Source organism: Solanum dulcamara, chromosome 10 (genome assembly GCF_947179165.1).
Source record: "Solanum dulcamara chromosome 10, daSolDulc1.2, whole genome shotgun sequence".
Classification (NCBI taxonomy): Eukaryota; Viridiplantae; Streptophyta; class Magnoliopsida; order Solanales; family Solanaceae; genus Solanum; species Solanum dulcamara.
Window position 1 is genome coordinate 28,357,386 of NC_077246.1, and position 21,502 is coordinate 28,378,887.

General features: G+C 36.6%; 1 protein-coding gene across 1 annotated transcript; it reads right to left on the reverse strand.

Moving 5' to 3' along the window:
- Positions 1-158: 158 nt before the first annotated feature.
- LOC129869993 (histone-lysine N-methyltransferase ATXR4) lies at positions 159-19,611 on the reverse strand. Its single transcript, XM_055944552.1, has 7 exons — positions 19,253-19,611; positions 18,923-18,978; positions 16,774-16,900; positions 11,547-11,616; positions 11,191-11,370; positions 1,455-1,526; positions 159-651 (listed from the first exon to the last, which is right to left on the reverse strand). Exons 1-7 carry the CDS (start codon positions 19,547-19,549, stop codon positions 533-535), a joined length of 921 nt encoding a protein of 306 aa, XP_055800527.1. The 5' UTR covers positions 19,550-19,611; the 3' UTR covers positions 159-532.
- Positions 19,612-21,502: the final 1,891 nt, after the last annotated feature.

The window sequence follows — 21,502 nt, forward strand, 5'->3', positions numbered from 1 at the left end:
AACAAACATTGTTACAAATCACCAAATTCTTGATTATAAGTTATATTCAAAAGTAATCCATGGTCGTATGTCACAAACAATCCCAGCACTCCCACAAAATTTATAAAAATAAAATTTTAACCTAGATTCAAATATACAAATTATAGAAACTGCACTAATTGAAATTCAAAAAGTAGAAAATCGATTTTGACTTTCTAGGTGATATTATTCAACAAACATTGTTACAAGTCACCAAATTTTTGAATATAACTTATATTCAAAGTAATTCATGGTCGTATGTCACAAACAATCCCACTAAGTAAAGCCTGCATGTATATATGAGCCCGTTTTTAAAAGTAATTCATTATCAACTGAGTTACGCATCGTACCTCAGTGAACTTGAGAATTATATGTCATCAAAATAAAATGAATAAAATACAAGCTCTGATTATTTTTTTTTTTATCATGATCCTAGATGTATATATTGTTATTATTTTTAAAGATTAGACGCTCTTTCGGAAGTAGAATGCAGATAACCTCAATCTGCTATTTTCTAGTCATTGGACATACATCGAGCACATTTGCAATGGAAACCAAATCCTTCAGAAAGAATAGCATGGCGAGCATCACGATCCATGCTTGCATCAATGTAGCATATCCTCAACTCCTCCCCTGATACATGAGAGTTTAAACGTCAATGTGAAGAAATACTAGAGATAACAAAGAGTGAGTGAAAAACAATGGCAGCTGAATTCTTATTTGTTAATTGTATTATGCCAAAACTCTTCTGCTGGAAATCATATGCATTACTATATTACCAGTAGAAGGAAATCAATCAAATAGAGGGTATTGGAAGAAACAGGTCAAAATGGAGCAAATGAATAATGAATATTCATGCTGTTGACCCCAACTAGCTTAGGATTGAAGCATTTGCTGATCATGTTGTTATTGAAATATAGCAACATCAACCAAATCATCAGGAGCTAGGCATTCCTATATTAGCAGAAAATTAGATGTTCGCCACAACAGAATTGTAAGTCTTAACAACATGTGCAAAATATTAAACATGCATTGTTCTAATAATCGAGAAATGTCAATAACACACGGCTTGCATCTCGGTGAATAATGGGTCCGCCTCTCTACCCTTCTCCATTTAAATACCAGCTGATTTGGAACCCATGACATGCACCCAACGCACACATCACATGTTGCACTCCTACTACTAACCAAAGCCCTTTTGGGTCAATAAGGATGCATTGTCTTGAGGTCAAAATTGGCTCTAATCAGATTATAATCACATGGAATCTCTGTATTCAATGACAATTAACATCCAAAAATTGAACCGTATAACAAAAGCCAAGATGATTTTCACGACACAAGTAAATTCAACTTTCTTAAATCTTATGGAACAAATTCTCTTACACTTACGTATACAAAAGCAAAATGAACTGATCAAACAATGAAAGGAGAATCACCTGCTTCAATATCACGAAGAGCCTTCAATTTTGCGTTCACACTTTCTATCCACAAAATGTGTGCATTGGGATCTGCAGGTGAAATATTGGAGTTAAACTGCTTTGTGTTCCGTTGGCACATCTCTGGATTGAAGCATAGGATCAAACTTAAGTTCTTACTTTGTTCTTCTTTTAGGTTACTTTTTCTGCTTAAGGTCCAGTAACTCTAGGAAGTATGGATGTGAAACCACTAACAACAGTTGCAGATCAGAACCTTAGGATCATAGCAAGATGAATACTGGTCCAATCCATAAAAGGCCAGTTATAGAAGAAAATGATCAAAGCCAATTTACAACTAGAGTATTCAACTTTTGGGGACACTTTGTCTATAGCATCCCAAGTTCTAATTGCCACAGATTATGAGACACTGACAGTGGCCAATTCTTTTTTATAAAAAAATTTAGTAATTTTATTCTTCAGCATTAAGGACATGATGGGAACCTACAAAAAGTTGCTAACAAGAAAAGGAGAGAAAAGGCTAACTACAGTGAACCTAATCCAACGGCTCAGTAGGTCAGCAGTGTGTTCTGGTATAGTCCAGTTGTCTGTGAGTTTCAAGAACATGGACCAAAGCTGGAAAGTGACTTTGCAATGTGAGAATAGGTGATTGTTGGTCTCATTTGTCTCATTGCAGAGAAAACATCTGGATACTATTTGTTGGCCCTTCTTCTTTAACAATTCTTGCGTAAGACATGCTCTCTTGGCCACCAACCATACATAACACTTCACCTTGGTTGGTGCCTAACTTGTCCAAATCTGCCTCCACCTTGCCAATCTGATTCCTTGCAGAGATCCCACTTCCTTCCTGTAAAATTTGTTCAGCGAAAACCTTCCATCCACAGTGTGTTTCCGGTTGATTATATCATTTCTTGTGGACAGTCCTTTGAAATCATGAAGCACTTGTAGAAGTTTTGCCACTCTTCCTATTTCCCAATCATTCAGATTCCTCCTAAAGGAGATGTCCCAACCATTGGACCAGCTATCAGCTAGTGTAATGTCGGGGTTGTTGCAAAAAGAAAATAAATCAGGAAATGTCTGTATCAGAGCCTCTTGTCCTATCCAGATAGCCTTAGAATGAAATTCTGACAGTTCCATCTGCTCCGGAATGGTCATTTTAGGGTAGATGCATGGTCGTCTTGAGTTCTGACGCTTTTGGTGCGAGTTTGAACCATTTAGTGTTTTAGCTTTAGAAATTTGACCTAAAGTTGACTTTGGTCAACATTCTTAGAAATCATGCCTGAATGAAAATTGTCAGCGCAATTAGCTCCGGAATATCGATTTTGGTCTAGAACGACCTTCCGTTCGGTTCCCGAGGCTTCCAGACTCATTTCGATCCCCTTGGTAGGATTTAGTTTAAAACGGCCTTTGGGAGTGGGACCCACCTTTTGTCGAAACGACCTCGTATGAAAATTTTAACTGCGCCATTGAGTCTAGAATGTCGAATTTAGTGGAGTAACACAATCCATTTGCACGCACGGGGTTCCAAACGAATCCTGAATACCTTGTCGAAAACTTTGAAACTAGGAAAAGATCCGCTGGTGCGCTGAATGGGGTGCAGCCTCTCCTAGAAAAAGCCCATTTTCAGATTTTATTTCTAATTTTCAAACTTGAATATCTTGAGTTATAGAGCTCCAAATTGAGTGATTCACATGCTAAATTATGGGGATTTTCCGAAAGAATGCAGTGGTTTGGTCGAAAATTGTTGAAGAAGCTCCGTTTGAGGTAAAAATCGTTATTTAACTGCTGTCCCTGGCGTATTTTCTTAGCTTAAATTGGATTTTTATTGCATGGATGATTTCCCATCACCAAATTGTGTTCCATTTTGGGACACAAGTTCGGAGAACTATTTAGGACCATTTTACGGAGTCAATTTCGGAATTTTCGGCACGGATCAGACCCGTTTTGGACTCCAAAATTGATCCATGTCCGCTTCTTGCAAATTTATTGTCAAAACGACCGTAATGACGTTGTGATTCTATTTTTGATAGCTTGACAGCGTTCAGAGGCTGTACAAAAGGAAAAAGCTCTGGGATTGCGATTTGGAGCACACGTGGTCGGCCTACAGGTAGGCTACGGCTTCCCTTCTTTTAGATTGAGTTCGAATATGCTAATGTATGTGGATTTACATGAATATTGGGTTGGGGAACTGATTTAGTAGGCTATGCATGATAGAATTCACATTTTGGACTGTTTTTGAGTTAGGCGGGTATGTGAATTGCTATAATTGAGTTTTCTTGCATCTTTAGTTGCTTGTATTGACCTGTATATCCTATTAGAGCATGTTTGGCCTTAGTCTAGGCTTAGGCTAGTGTTTGCCAAAGACTTGCGATATTCCGGTGCCGATAGGCCTTGTTTCTGGCGTCATACCGAACGGCTTAGCTCCCTGTAGACTGATGTAGCCAGTGTTGTGAAAAAGCGCCGAAGCGCTCGCTTTAAGCGTGAAGCGAAGCGAGGCGAGGCACTAGCACTTCAACATCGTGAAGCGAAGCGATTTCAGAAAAGCGTACGCTTCATGGGAGAAGCGAGAAGCACGCTTCATCTAGAAGCGAGAAAAAAGCTTGCTTTTTTGGAAAAAACGGCGCTAGGGTTTTTTTAAAAAAAAACTGTAAAACTTACATTAATTGTTCCAACTTGCTCTTTCAGTGTGACTTCTTCTTTAATTCGACAGTCCAACTTTGACAGTTCAACATCAACCAGGTTAGTTTTTCTTCTTCTCTTCTTCTCTTCTTCTCTTTCTATTTCTATTTTTATTTCCATTCAGCAGTGTTGCCATCTGCTCTCAACTGCTAGGATCTTCTTTTCTTCTTCTCTTCTTCTCTTCTTCTTTTTCTATTTCTGCGCAACTGCTGTTTGCGAAGAAATATGCTTTTCAAGTTTTATTCAGCAGTTTGGCCTTTTTTTTTTTGAAGATAAAGCATATGCTCTGTTTTTTTTCACAGTGGCTGCTTTATTATTTTTTTTAATTTTGCTGCAGCTGCTCTGTTATTGTTTTGACAATTTGACTTGTGTGACTGAATTATTATTCTATTTTTTCTTTGTAGTAAGTTGTATTTTCTTAATGGCACAAAAAAGGGATCCAGCTTGGGCATATGAAATTGCCATGGGAAGTAACACAAAAATCAAATGTGTTTTTTGTGATATGACATATAATGGCGGAATATTTCTTCACAAGAAGCATCTTATTGGTGGTTATAAAGATGTTAAAGTGTGTCCAAAGGTTTCGAATAGTGTGAAGGAAGAAATAAAAGAGTATTTTACGAAAAAAATGAATTTAAAACTCAAATGAATCCTGAAGCATCCATGGTGAATCTTGTTGATGATGATGAAATGGATGATGAAGTTGAAGTGAATATGCCAATGGGGCCTCCCTCAAAAACAAAAAAGAAACCTTCAACTAGTGAAAGTGGGTCATCCACCGCTAGCAATGTCAAAGGTCCTCTTAATCTCTATTTCTCGCAAAAACCAAATGAAAAGAGAAAAGGTGGACCTATTGATCTAGAGGCTTTTAGCAAGATTTTACAGGATCGTGTTGTATCTACTTTTGCTAGGTGGATGTATGATGCAGGATTGCCTTTCAATTGTGTTAACTACACCGAAAGTTTTGGTGAATTCATTGAGGCAGTAGGCCAATATGGCCCTGGAATGAAGCCCCCCGCCTATCATGAGGTAAGAGTTCTTTGTTTAAAAAAAGAGGTGGAAAAGATAAACAAAATTGTAGAAGATCATAAGGTTCAATGGAAAACGTATGGTTGTTCCATTATGATGGATAAATGGACAGCAAGGAATGGGAAAATGATCATCAATGTTTTGGTGAATTCTCCAAAAGGGAGTGTGTTCCTTGAATCTCATGATGCTAGTGACTCTTCTACTGACTCTAATAAGATGTTTAACTTGTTTGAGAAGACTATCTTGAAAATAGGCAAGGAAAATGTGGTACAAGTTGTAACTGATAATGCAAGAGAGAACAAAAAAGTGGGTGACATGTTGAAGAGAGTGTTCCCGCATATTTTCTGGACTCCTTGTGCTGCTCACTGTATCAACTTGATGTTTGGTGACATTTTCAAAGAGGCCCCGTATTGTACAGGTGAACTTGAGTCTTGATATTTAATATTCTTTTTTAATCTTCATGTTAGTTTTCTTACTTATTAACTATTAAATTTTTTTGAATAGTTTTTGGTAAGGCTGTTAAGATACATTCTTATATCAGTCAAAGGGCACTGTTGTTGAATATGATGAGGAGATACACAAAGCAAAGAAACTTGGTAAAACCTGCTAAGACAAGATTCACAACAGCTTTATTGACATTGCATAGTTTTTATATGCAAAAGAAAAATATGAGAACCTTGTTTATGTCCACTGAATGGAATGAAAGTGTCTATGCAAAGGAAACTCTTGGGAAAGAAGTTGCGAGACACGTCATTAGTCCATATTTTTGGAATGACACTGTTCAAGCACTTAAAGTTGGTGGTCCTTTAGTTAATGTACTTCGTATGGTGGATGGGGAGAAAAAACCACCAATGGGCTACATTTATGAAGCCATGGATAGGGCAAAAGAAAGTATTGAAAAGGCATTCAATTATGATGAAAGGAAATATATGAATGTTTTCAAAATCATTGATGCAAGGTGGACGGATCAACTTCATCAACCTTTACATGCAGCAGGACATATTTTGAACTCGGGGCTCTATTATAAAAATAATGAGATGAAGACTTTAACTGAAGAAGTGTGGTTGGGATATCATGCATGTGTTGAGAGGATGATCCTAGATAAAACTTTGCAAGACAAAATAGGGGATGAGCTTGGTGTATACATGAAAGCTGATGGGCTACTTGGAATTGAGTCGGCCATTAGAGCTAGAACCTTAAGGTCACCAGGTGAGCATTTCAACATTTAACTGTTTGAGCTTTAATTTTTAAGTTATTACATATTAACTTTTAAAATAATTCTTCTACAATTGAATGGTGGATGCAATATGGTCATAATGTCCCAAACTTGCAACAATTTGCTATTAGAGTGCAAAGTTTAACTTGTAGCTCATCTGGTTGCGAGAGAAATTGGAGCGTGTATGAACATGTGAGAACCTATATTACGTTATTACTAAATTAAATGACATCTTAATTGTCCAAAGTCCTCCCATTAATTACTTTCTACGAATTCTATGCAGATTCATACTAAAAAGAGAAACAGGCTTGAGTTAAAATGCCTGAATGATCTAGTGTTCATCAAATATAATAGAACATTGGTGCGTCGCTACAATGCTCGCAATACCATTGATCCAATTTTGTTGGATAATATTGATAATGCAAATGAATGGTTAACTGGAACACCCCAAAATCATGAAGATGAAAAAGTATATGAAGGAGAAGGTCTCACTTATTGTGATGTTGCTACGGCTAGTGGTGTGGAGGAGAATATTTATGGTTTTAGGGGGAGTACTTTAAGGGGCAAGGAAAAAAGAGTAGCTATAGGTTCAAGTTCATGTTCAAATAGAAGTAGAACTCTTGTTGATGAGTCCTCCGATGAGGAAGAAGATGAGGACCAAGTAGAAGTAAAACCCTTGTTGATGGCACTTCAAGAGTTTGAGGATCTTGTTGAAGAATAGGATTTTGCTCTATTTGTGATTTGGTTATGCATTTGCTTTATATGTTGTTACTTATGAGGATTATGGACTATCTAGTTACTTTTTAATCTAAGTCTTTTGAGTTCTTGATTATTTATCTATGCATATTTTATATTTTATATTTTTATACTAAATAGCGCTTTTTCTGAAAAAAGTATGCACTTCGCTTCACGCTTCTGTGAAGCGAGCCCCCGTCATTTTTTTCCGCTTCTCGCTTCTCAAAACACTGGATGTAGCAGACTTGGGTCTGATAGAGATGTGCCTTAGCTAAGTAATAACTCAGCTCGAAGCCTTATTATCCATAACCCCCGTACTTCCCTACTTTGGCATCTCCGACCACGCTTCTGAGCCCATTTGGAGAAATCGATCAGTCATGACGCGCCCTCGACTAGGTTGGGCTTATTCTGAAGGAGCGGACAGCGATCCGTAGGGACTAGCATGATAATGGTTGGTACGGGAAACTTTTGAGAGACTCACTTCATATTGGATATTCTTGCTACGATATTATCGGGAGGATTCATCCGCAGTTCGAGGTTTGGGCTCTATACTTCCTGATTTGGCGATACATCCTCCTACACGGAGTCAACATTCAGAGTCCGCCCCTTTGATATCATCACTGCATTTATGGGAAGGTGACATCCGCGGTTTGAGGTCTGAGCTTTGTTCTAACCCTTACAAGGTTTGATTTATTGACATTCTACAGCAGAGAGACTCATCCGCGGTTCGAGGTCCCGGCTCTACGATTCATCCCATTTAGAGCTCAGAATTATTGACACTTCTGAAATATCTTTGTTCCACCTGTTCTTTTATTCTTAGTTTAGCATTTTAGCGTACCTATCGGGCTTATGGGAGTCCATTCGTGTTTTCACCTTAACTTGCGCACTGGTGTACCTTCAGGGCTTATAGGGGCTCAATTAGATTTAGTTCTTAGGTTTTGGTTGTTCTTCTACACCCGTGTGCGTACCTTTACTATTCTTGTTCTTGACCTTTATCTGTGTTTTTATTCTAGCATTTCCTATTGCATTTACTTTTCTTACTCAATCGGCCTATGATGCCTATTGGTACCTTTTTATTGGTACTCATGCAACACTCTACATCTGTTTTCGTGATGCAGGATCGAGCACCAGTTATCACCGTCGTCATTCGAGCCAGTAGCAGCCAGAATTCAAAGGCGAGGGTGAGCACACAGCGTTCTGAATTATTATTGTCTCCTTTTGTTATTTTGTGACTTGTCTTTTGTATTCGAGACAATTCCTTATGGTTGTAAATATTTTTGGTTCACTTTTGGGACTTGTACTCTGTTAGTTGCTCTATACTAGTGACTTCCAGGTTCTAAGAGGAATTCATTTTGCTTATGTATATATCTTTGGCTTGCCTTGTATTATTTCTGTATTTCTTCCTTTCTGTTATTTAGTCTCTGCCCATATACCCATTACTAGTTGTTCCGAGTCACGAATTGACTTACCTACTAGTGGGTTATAGTAGATGTCATCACGGCTCGAACTTCTAAAGCAACTCCGAACTTCTTGCCTAGTTTGATGACATTTGAATGAATCCATAGAGTGGCTCTCTCTTTTGCTTCCCCTACGCTAACTGACTTGTACACTTGAAGTGGTTCTATGTCACTATAATTAATCTCCTATATTTGATCTTCCTCCTACTTACTTCTTCCCTCCAATTCTAAGATTTCCATAGAGTTGTTTCCGTCACGAAATTTCCTCCTGACTGCAGTTGGTCCTCCATGCATGGCATAATTCTCCCCTCCTTATGTTTTTCCGCCATGGAGCTAATAGCATCCAGTTCATCCACAATAAACAACATAACTAGTGAAATCCCACGAGTGGGGTATGGGGAGGATAGGATATATGCAAACCTTACCACTACCTCATGGAGATAGAAACACTGTTTTCGAAAGACACTCAGCTCAAAAGTCACAGTCCCAAGTAAGAGAGAAAATCAATATATATAGAATAATGGCAAAAAACGAAAAGCAATGCAAATTTTACAAGACAAGAACAATAACGATAGCAAAGTAATGTAATAATCAAAGGCAATAACAACACAACTATAAAAGGCATGCCTAGTTAGACCTGCGACCACCCTAAATTGACACACGGCAAGACACCATTCTACCCCTACTAGCCTTCTACCCTAATCCGCGACTTCCACTCCTTTCAATCTAAGGTCATGTCCTTGGTGATACGGAGTAATGTCATATCTTGTCTAATCACCTCTTTCCAATACTTTTTCTGTCTACCCCTACCCCTCCGCATAACCCCCAAATCCAATTGCTCACATCTCCTAACTGGGGCGTCGACACCCCTCCTCTGCACATGCCCAAACTATCTCAGTGTCGCTTCTCTTATTTAGTTTTCCATAGATGTCACTTCCACCTTCTCCTGAATAACCTCATTCCTAATCTTATCACTCCTAGTGTGTCCACACATCCATCTCAACATTTTCATCTCGGCAACATGCATCTTCTGAATATGAGAGTTCTTTACTTTGCACTCCATATAACAACGCTGGTCTAACCACCATTTTGTAGAACTTACCTGTAAGTTTAAGAGGTACTTTCTTATCACACAGAACTTCAGAGGCAAGCCTCCATTTCATCCACACTGCCCTAATGCGGTGCATGACATCATCATCGATGTCCCCACTACTCTGGATGATGGATCCAAGATATTTAAAGCTTTCTGTCTTGAGGATAGATTGGGTGGCAAGCCTCACTTTCATGTCCTCTTCATCAATCGCAACACTAAACTCACACTCCAAGTATTCTGTTTTGGTCCTGCTCAATCTGAACCCTTTGGACTCCAGCATTTGTCTCCAAACCTCTAACCTATCATTAACTCTGTCCCGAGTCTCATTAATCAAAACTATGTCGTCCGCATCCAGTTCATCCACAAAGATGAGAAAATCTTTGTTTTCTAATTCAGTTTGTTCAGAAAAATCTTGCCTGTAAAAGGCTCTGATTTGCTTAACTCTATGGGCCTTTTTTATTGGGCTTAATGAAAGACCTCAAAGAGTTCTTTTCTGGAAGTGCTAACAGCAGTGATCCAACAAGAGGCCTAGCCTATTTTTCCCAGGTTTCTCCTTTGGACCCACAAAGGAGGGACCACTGTCATGTGTCTAGTTCCCCCTTTATTCCGTGGTTCTTTATCATCAGCCCTCCTAATATCCAAAAAATATTTCCCAGAACTCATTGCCTTTTTCATGCTCTATTTCTTTCCCTTTCAAAGACAGGTTCAGACTGTCTACCTCTGTCTCTGGACTGCCATATGTCCAGTTTCCCCCTTTATCCCATGGTTCTTTATCATCAAACCGCCTAATATCCATAGGATATTTCCCAGAACTCAAATTGCTATTTCCTGCGATCTTGAAATTCAAATAGGAATTGAATTCTGTTCATATCAAACACCTAAAGGTTTGCCACCCCTCTCCAGGTTTGGTGTGCCCATTTCCATACATCATTTCTGGTGGGGATCTCATTGCAATTAGGAAAACTTCCAACTAGGCATCTGCTTAACAACTCACTTTCCTCCTTTGGTTTACATGCAACCAAGGAGTTTTCCCCACTCTGTTTCTCCTGTTCCTTCTGTGCCCATCTGCTACTATTAAGAGCTTCTACAAAGCTTCCTTCCCCTTCTTTGTATGTGGGTTCAATATTCCTCAAAGCATTTAATCGAGTCTGAGCAGTTATTCCCTTATTAATGAATTCCCCTATTTTTGTTGAAAGTCCCATCCATCCCTCATTAAAGTTGTTCTTAGTCGCAGCCCTTCAGGGAATTAGATAAAATTCATATTCGCCCATTCGACAACCAACGAAAAATTGTTGCCATAAGTTTATGGATCTTGCAAACTTCATTGAGTTCGACAACAATATCATAAACATGCATAGTGTGAACATTAACCATGTAAATCTATTGTTTGTTGCCCAGAATCAAATCAACAGCATACAGACCAAGGAAGTTTTCGTTTTGGTATGTCTCTACAAATATGCATTGTTATTAATGGTGAACTAACACAGTTTAGATAATGCAGCTAAACATCAGAAGAATGAAAACTCTTACCACAGTCATGATTATAAAATGATGATAGCATATAAATAGCATTTCCAACTGCAGCCTCTGCTTCTACTGTTGCTGCTGCTGACAAAAGGATATCTTCAAACGATCCCAAGGCCAATTCAATCCGAAAAGAATTGATACGGATTCGTGCCAATACATCAATATACCACATCTTTGACAAAACTAGCATTAGTTAAAGAAACAAAAGCATCATTTCTCTCCAGTATTTTATAATTGATCGTAGTCCTATATGCATAATAATAATTAGGCTTGACCAAAGAGACCTAACTTTTTTTCTTCATATAAACTAAAATAAACTCAATCCTATGAAGACACCAGATATGAAACTATAAGGATACATGCAATCTGCTCATCTGTGAACCCTGCATCTTCAAATGTGCTTCTCAGTAGCTGATATTCCTTCTCCATCTGATATTTGAAGGGTCAGAATAGGTTCCATTGCTTACAAATGTCACTTGGAAGATGTAAGACGCAGGAATCTATCTCTCATTCACATACTAATCAGGAAGAGAATAAGGGTGGGGGGAGATGAGAACCTAGCAGAGCTTGAAAAAAATCCTATTTTATTCCACCTTCCAGCATCAGGGAGGAAAAAGAATCAAGTGGAGGAAGAACTTTCATCTTGGACGACTTCCTTGTGTAAGTTATACAACGCTCTTGACAGAAGATTTTCAAATTCTGGTCATTAGCTGTTGTTTCTCATGAAAAAATAACTTCTTGAAGTAAATTTAACAGGAAGTAGATTAAAATGATCTATGCCTTCTAAAGGTACAAGCAGAGTTATCAAAGGTGAAAGTGGGAAAAAGAAAGTTCTGCTCAATCAGGGTTTTAAGTGTAAAGCATAAAATAGAGCTGGTTTTAATGAAGAAGGCGCAAATGAGTCAAATTTGAAAAACATACATATATATGTGTGTGTGTGTGTGTGTGTGTGTGTGTGTGTGTGTGTGCAAGAAAATTAACTCTAAGCTCAAACAACAATACATAGTCAAGGCATTGTTGTTAAAGGCTCACTTGAGGCCTATTTGGAAAGCCACCCTGGTAACTGGATTTGATATAATTTGTTGTAATTATTGTCTGGCATGTTTGGTTGGTCACAATTACTTGGTCAGCAGGCAATTGGTAGGGGGTAATTACACTCTCCATTCTTAGGGGGAGGCTGTGAATTGCAATGTGGAATTATCCTCCACCATGCCTTCTGGCTCTTGCTCCCCCCTCTTCTTATTCAACAACTCAACAAGTCTGCAGTATGCTCGGGCATGGTCCAATTTGTCTTTGTGAGACTAAGGAAGATGGCCCAAATTTGTGTTGTAAAGTTGCAATGCAAGAATAGATGCTTGTTAATGCTGGTCAATTATTTTTTATAATATTAGTTAAGAACATATGTCTATTAATTAATATATTTTCAAAAGACAATATATATCTTAAATATTTAATTTAATATAAATTATAAAAGCCCTTATATGTCTAATACAAATTTTAAATTTTAGATAATTAACTTTTATTTTTTAAAATTTGATATAACCTTATGATTGCACTTATGCAACCAAACAGTACACTTGTAATTACACTGTAATTACATTGTGGCAAACAAACAGGACATCGTAATTGCTAGATTGTGTAATTACTAAGTTGATAATTACTACTCTAGTAATTACACCAATTCCAATTACCAGGTGGCTTTCCAAACAAACCCTTAAAGCGCACTGAAACTCAATGAAGATCAGGGTATGGTCTCGCCTTGCTTAATTGGTTCTGTGATGTAGGTGTCAAGGTGCTAAGTCGTGTGTGTGCCTTCACCAATAGGTTTTGCCTATCTTAATTAGTTGGTTGGCTACCTGAATTTTGCCTTATTGATGAGGGTTCGATTTCCCCTTGTAATTCCCTCACCAAACTTTCCCTTCCCCTTACCCCAATTTAAAAAAAAAACATATTTACAAATGTGCTTCAGGTATTCAAAGCTAATCTGCAATCCTAGATGTAACTCAGAACATTAATAATATTAACGGATTCTTTTTAAGTGGGTCTGTTTACACCAAAAAATCAAAAGAGAATTCAACTAGATCTTCTACAAAAATTTGCCCACATTCTCAAAGCATTCATTCTTTCTTTGCAAATGCTTGTTGGGACAGTTCTCCATCTACCCCTGTCTATTGCCTGATAACTTGCTAACTTGCTCCTTTATCCTAGTTATGTAGAACTTCAATAGTCCTTCCCGGGCATTATCCAAGATATTCCTCTAAGGGGTCGTTTGGTAGAGTGTATTAGAAAAAATAATGCATGCATTAACTTTATGTATTAGTAATACCTTGTTCTGTACATTTTTTTAGCTTATGTATAACTAATGACTATACTGTGTATAGAGGTGTGTATTACTAATTATATGGATTTTCACGTATTAGTAATGCAAGGTTATTAATGCATTCATTAGCATGGTTAAAGACCCAATTGCCCCTCAAAACTTTTTTTTACATCTTTTTCACCATATTTGTGGAGAGTATCATTGCAAACAACTATTTTTTAAAAACAAATTATGCAATACATGCTATTTTTATACACCAAACCAAACAATGCATAAGAAATAATCGAGTTGTTGGCCATAATCATCCTTACACTATACTCCAAACTTAGATTACATCCTTAAAATATTATTCTTAGCAAAAAACATCCTCCAAGTATTTAAAATTTAACAATTTTCATCCTTTCGTTAGAATTTTTCAGAAAAGTAACAGATTCTACAAAAATCAAGTCACCCATTTGTTTTTATTATTCTAAAATACGCCAAAAATATTATCATGAACTCTTTGTACGATTGAGTTTAATTAGCAGCTTTTTTTCATTTATTTCTCATGTGATTTAATATTAAAAAATTACCAGTTGAAATATGTTTCTTCTCAACTGAATATGCTTAAGCGGTATTTGTAGGAGACTTCCACTTCTAGTAATGGAGAATGAAACTCGAATGCGAGACATAATCAAAATTTTGATCAAAAACTCGAATGCGAGACATAATTAGAATTTTGATCACCTTAATATCAGATTGCACTGAAAAATTATTGATCTAACTATAATTTGACTTTAAAAAAGATGAAGATAATTAAGCTCCAGCTTCTTTCCGTTGGTAAAAAAAAAAAAAAGAGCAGATCATGTATCCTCACACCTTCCTAACGTTTTTTGTTTCAGCAAGCAATGGTATCCACGATTTTTAATATTCTTTTATTCAGGAGCTTTTTATAGCAGTTAATGAATTATGCAGAAAAAAATTTGTTCATATGAATTGCACATGTTTTTGTAGGATCCCTTAATTTTTTGACATTATCTAACTGAAGAATGAAAATTGTTAACTTTCAAATACTTGGAGGATGTTTTCTGTCAAAAAATATATTTTAAGGATGTCATTTAAGTTTGGGGTATAGTTTAAGGATGTTTTTGGCCAAAAACTCGAAATAATCTCTACATAAATAATGCAAGCATAACTAATACAAGCATTATTAATACATGCTATTTAGCATTATTCTTATATACCTTACCAAACGACCCCTAAGGTTAATGAACTTTCTCCATAGTTATTTTGTTATTTTGAGATGTACAAATAGATGATTAACTGTCTCTACTTTCTCACCATAAAGATGTCATCTGGAGCTTAAAGAGATCCTTTCTTTTTGCCATATTCTCTTGTGTAAGAACGGCTGGCCAGACAAAACAAGATACTTTATGCCAAACTTTGGTCTTCCAGATGTCCTTCTAAGGTCAGTTCATAACCTGATGGTTGGTCTGATTCATTAATCGATATGCATTGCATGCCTTAAAAGAGTCACTGCTATGTCCCAAACATCATAATTTATCAGACCCCTCCTGTAGGCCACTGAAGAGTTCCAGTGACTTGAAGACCTCTAGGTCAGATCCCAATCATTAAGCAATCTTCTGAAGGTAAGATCCCATCCTAGGTCAGATTTAAGTTCTACAACAGTCTTCTGTTGATGAAGAACCCAGCCAAAAATATCAGGAAAGTTCTCCATAGACTACCATTCCCGAGCCAATTGTTCCTTCATAAAGCAGATTTGTTTCCATCATACACTATGATGGATGTATTGTTCTTCAATTCAAGCGAAAGAGACCTTATGGATCTCCAGAGTCTAACTCCATAAGGTGTGTTTATCTTTGGTCATCCATTTATCTTCTTTCCCATACTTTGCTTTAATGATTCTTCCCCATAATAGTTGATTTTCTTCGGTGAATCTCCATAGTCACTTCATTTTGAGAGCTTTGTTCTGAAATTTCAGATTTCTAACACCCAAGCCTCCTTGCTTTTGTTAATGCTTCCCACTTGACCAAGCGAAAGCCTCTCCTTTCCTTATTCCCTTGCAACAGAATGACGTTCTGATTTTATCAAGCCTATGGATGACCCCTGTTGGAATTGGGAACAAAGACATCATATATGTTGGAATTGCATCCAACACTGAATTGATAAAGAGTGAGTCTACCTCCTAAAGATAGGTATTGAAACTTCCACCTAGTGAGCTTCATTTCACATTTTTCTATAAGTTGAATCATATCAAGCACTTCAATGATAGGGTATAGAAAGTTCTTCCTCCCGTTAATGTGAAGCCCATATACTCCTTCAAATAGCACCAAAATCAGTCTCAAGTACTTTAGTTGCTTGCTATTAGTATCACAAAAACATGAGACTGTCACCAGCATATTACAGGTGAGTGACTTCCAGGCTGCTATTGTCATTCATGTTCATCTCAAAGCCTTTGATCCAAGCATAGGTGCTTGTTGGCTTGGTGAAGCGAAGTGCCCAACTTATGTTGCACATAGTATTAGCAGGCAAAGCCTATAACAACAGAGGTACAGGACATCTGAAACATGATAATATACCACTGATGAGGACAATTGCTCCTAACAATACCTGACTAGTTCAGCCACCCTATATTATGCACTAATGCCTCCCCCCGATACTGCTTTTAACCAAGGTTTATCACCATCAGCATTTAGTAAATTGTGATTGCAAAAAATTCTTCAACCAATAAGAAAAGAAAATCTTGCAAAAATATTTTCCAATCATAATTTATTGAGTATTTGCCAGCTAAGCCCACCCTAGGGAGCAAAAAGTAAGTAATTATACTCAAACTATTTTATTGTCTCCACTTTTTGCCTCCCATTATTTTATCTTCTACTGCAACTAATCAAAGAGTCTAGACAGTGAGGATATTGTACAGTTGGTTCGGAAACTTGGTTTCTTCACAGTATAAAGTTCAAGAAGTTGCAAAAAGCTGAAGTTATCCTTTAAATTTTTTCTTGATTAAGATTCTCACAATCAGACAATGGAGTCTTATGAAAGAAATGGTCACCTCCAATACCCGAAGATACTTTATCTATGTTTACACGGTGATAACTGCCTGTTATTTGATTTCAGAACAAGGTTTACAGTAAAAGAGATACAGTACAGAACCACAAGGATCACAAAACAGCTAGCAAAGGAAGTTAATAGTTTGAAGTTTTATAAAAAAAATCACCAACGTGAATTTTAACTGCTAAGCAAAAGGCTCAACCTGAATTACTCACCAGTAAAATCATTTCGGAGGATAATGTTGCTGGCTGAAGTATGTCAAGAGTTTCGGGAGTGGCAGCTCCAGATATAATCGTGCAAGCCAATCTCTTGACCAGAAGTGGATACTTTAGGCCATGAGTTCTTCATAGCAAGAACAAGCAAAATTAGAATATGTAACTCACAAATATAAGTGAAATAAATACTCCTTGATCTATGTCATTAGATCCGATATATGTTTTCTAAGGCAACTCCAATAGTTATTCACAGCTTAATGGCTAATAGTACCATGAAACACAAAGGATGATTTTCCTCTACACTCATATTGTAAAGAAATGCATATTGGGCCTAACTCAACCCAAAAGCTCGGAGGGGAGGATTGCCCAAAACTATATGAGGAGATTAGGAGATCATGTACCCTTTTTTCCATCGATGTGAGACTCTGCACACCCCGAAATGGACATCTGGAGCGTGGACAATATAAGAGGAGGAGCCCAACATCAGGAACATTGAATTGGGATGCTCCTGACTACGATACCATGTAAAGAAATGGATCTTGGGCCTAACTCCACCCCAAAATCTAGCTCAAGGGGTGAGGATTGTCTTAGTCATATTAAAGAAACCACGCATCTCTTAAAGGGATGATGTGGGACTCTTCACACACACACCCTAACACCCAAGGTTGGACATCTGATGCGTGGGCAATTTTATATGGGAGTTCAACATCGGAAATGAGAATTGAAATGAGCCCTACTCCGATACCATGTAAAGAAATGGATCTTGGGCCTAACTCAATTCCAAAAGTTAACTTATGAGTGGAAAATTGTCCAAGACCATATAAGGAAAACATGTACCCTTCCCACAAACGATGTGGAACTCCAACACATATCCTATCCACATATACAAAACCATGATATAGGGTTTGTTGGCAGAAGAATAAGTCAGAATGAGAGTTAACTATCATATGTTCATATTTCCTTCTTTTACATGTGGAAAAGTATCTGTTGAGTTTGAGAAGATAGCATCTAAGGCAATTGTTTCCAAAACAAATGAATACTGCACTGCCCTATTAAAAAAATGAACTCAGCACTGCAAAAGCTGAAAAGTGTGAATAAATAAATTGTACATTATCTTTATTATTTTGCACAAACATGAGGATCGAGATTTAGAAATTCAGTGTTAGACATCAACTTGGTTTAGGTTTTACAGTACAATTGGGCAATGACGCCAAATGGGAAAAATAGGAGAATAAAATTGTGACACGCTCATATTTTCTTCTAAGATCCTTTATCTTTCTTATTTTTTAATATATCACCAACTTTCCAACTATAAAAGTAAGTTCCACATTTCTGCTTATTAGTTTCCAACAAAAATTAAGCTTGAAGTTATTTGGTAATAGAAATTAAACAATAAAACATAATAAAGAATCTACATATGCAGACAACCTTTATACTCGAATTTTTCTGCTAGTCAGAAAAGCAGATTGATTGGAATCCGCAAATCAGACCTGCCAAAAGAAATTCAGATTATAGCCTATAGGAAACCTGAGAACTTAAGATGCTCCATGTGTGGACCAGTTATAAACTAGAGGATGGCGAAGTTTATCATTCAAGCAATGAGTATATCTTTCTCAAAACACCCTTACAAAGTATATCTTTCTCAAAAGGTTACTCTTGGAGTTGTTCTGAAAATGGAAGTATTCAAAAAGCAAACAATTCTAAATATGTAAATGTAAGTTATCTCATATCATTTATCCCCAAACAAAAGGTACATGTGACCATTCCCATGGTAACCTGAAGCTTAACTCAGACAAAATCTATAAAATTTGTTAAAATATATTTGTTTAACTTAATGAAAATTGAATATTTCTGAGTAATGCTAGATGTACAAATGCTTCAATCATTTACGTTGTTGGCACATATTAACATTGGGAAAAGATGCCCTTTCTTATCTTATTTGGAATTTCCTTTTGACAAATTACTGTTCTTAACCTATAAAAAACTGTATTTTTCTTGCCGTTATACCTCATGTATATCAAACTTAACGATGTAATAAAGACCATATACATTATAGAAAAGAACGTGTTGAATAGGATAAAATGATTTATTATGGAGCAAACAAGTGACATTTGATGGGAGATAGAGGGAAACAAGAAACTGTTCATACCGACAGTAGTCATGAAAACGTGACCAATCTGCTTGCTTTTCTGTCTCGTAAAAGATCTAAAACAGTGAGATGACAAGAGTTAGAAGTGAGATATAGTAATACAGAAAGGTTGTTTTAAGGTCCAACAACCATGGCACAACAAAAATAGTATAATAGAGCAAGTCATTGGATAGTCCCCCTTACCGCATATAAAGTTTATCATCACTTAATTAGGACTTCTATTGACATTTCACTTGTCTTTCTCTTTTGATAATGAGAGAGCCCAAAGTGAAACAATTTCCAGAATTACGTATCACAAACATAAATGAAGAAAAAAAGGGTTTGATATACCTTGGATTGTTCTCTACATTCGTCACTACAAAAGGGAACATTTGATGATACATTTCTGAGGCAGAAATAACAGACGGTATGAAGTGAAGAAAGAGAAGGGTGAGAAAGGATGGGTTTGTCAGTGTGGATGAGCTCGCCAGCACCGATTCTCCGAGTGGCAAACACACCTCGACCGGATGACTCAGTAAACCCAACTTGAATTGGAGGCGGCGATGTGAGTCCACTAGCCTTGTTGTACCCATTGCTCCGACAGTAAATGGAGAGTAGAGCGTTTCTCCGACGGAGTAATGATGACATTTCCGGTTTCCAAATTACCCCTGCTTTCTCACATTTTCCTCTTACGCTCTGTTTGTTTGGATGGTGGCAGTATTATATTTGTACGATTTGCTATTGTTTAATAATAATTTTGGTGTTTGGTTTGAGTGTATGCTAATGTATTGTAATTAATAAATTTATGAAAATGCTCTTAATTATTATAAATATTAAATTTATTATTTTTCAACTCTAATTTTACACCCAAAAGGCGACTAGTTACTAGATATTCTCCAAAAGCTCAAATAAGAATAACAGTCAGAATAAAACTCAAGACAAAAATAAAAACACTATCTTCTTCTCTTTCATTGTGAAATTATTGAATTTCTCCGAGAAAAAGTACAAAAAAATAAAGATGCTAAGTCAATACAAATTCATTAAAAGGATAATATTGTATTAACTAAAAACGCATAACAGAATAAGTCCCACTAATAAAATATTCAAACTATTCATAAAAGAAGCAATACTTAAAATTTAAATAAATTACTCTAAACTTAATTGTCTTCCGCATCATTTCTAATAAAAGAGCTTTGCGAGCTTCTTCCGAACATCCTATCAGAGTGCGACATGCACTTGCATTTTGGTAAAAAAATATGTAAGATTTTGTATTCACACGAGATTTCAAATTCATCTCCAACAACATATTCCATATCTTGCTCTCAGAAATAGGTAAAGCGGATGAAAGCCCACTAATAGCACTAACCAATTTGTCTATCCCACCTCTCAACATGACAGTCATGCTTTCAAGATGATCATGCTTCAATTTTTTGTTTCTGATAGGAGCCGGTGCTTCTGAATTGACATTGGGTGTAGGTGCAGGTGCATAATCAGTTGCTTCCCTTTGCTCATCTTATCTATATTCCTCAATATTTTTCAAAGAAACATCATTCGTATAAATTATTCCATCTACCTCATCAATAGTTAATGAATCAACATTTGATTTTTTCAGATTTTTATGAGCACTCATTTTTAACATATTCGGGCCAGTTTCAGTATGCTTTCCAGTGGCTCTATCCTTTCCATATAGCATTACCAATTTTTCATAATTTTGACATGGTTTGGTCTTCAATTCCGCAGTTGCAGGCTTAGCCTATATATATTGATAGAAATAAAATGCACATTATAATAAGAAAAAAAAACACATATTCAGAAACTACAATAGAAATAAAAACTAAATCAATAAACATAAATTTACCTGAATTAACTGACCTCATACTTCAAGTTCAACAATTAACATGTTTGTGATGGGATCCCATGCAAATTCGTTCATCCCCCACCCCCACCCACCCAATCTGGAATATGTCATAGTACTTGATGAAGTGCCTCTTAATTGTTTTCATTCGATTGTGAATTTTCTCCTTGTTAATGACTTTGCCAGGAAATTTTGATTTTAGCTCCTTCAGTATGTTATTCATTGCATATGTAGAGAAAGTTCTGCCAACCTTGTGCCCAAATGCATTTTCATGACAATATGCATCAATTAAAGCGTCATCCATTGCATTTGTCCAAACACATATAGAGTTATCTTGTGCCTTTAGATCACTTGAGGTAAATTTCTTTGCATTTTTTGTCATATCAACTACTTCATAATTAAGACAAATATGCACAAGATAAGGAAAAAAAATATTGTTACACATAAATAGTGGTAAAAGTTACTATAATTTAAAGTAAATGCACTAGTGATTAGTTACAAGTTCATTTAAGCTATGCAAGACCTGACTTAAATCACAAGTACATTACAACAACAACAATATATCCAGTGGAATTCTACTACGTGGGTCTGAGGAGGTTAGAGTGTACGCAGACCTTACCACTACCTCTAAAAGGTAGAGAGATTATTTTCGAAAAACCCTCGGCTCAAATGCCTCAAACCCAAGTAAAAGAATATGAAACAATAAAGATAGCATAGAAATGAATAGGAAAGTCTACAATGAAGAA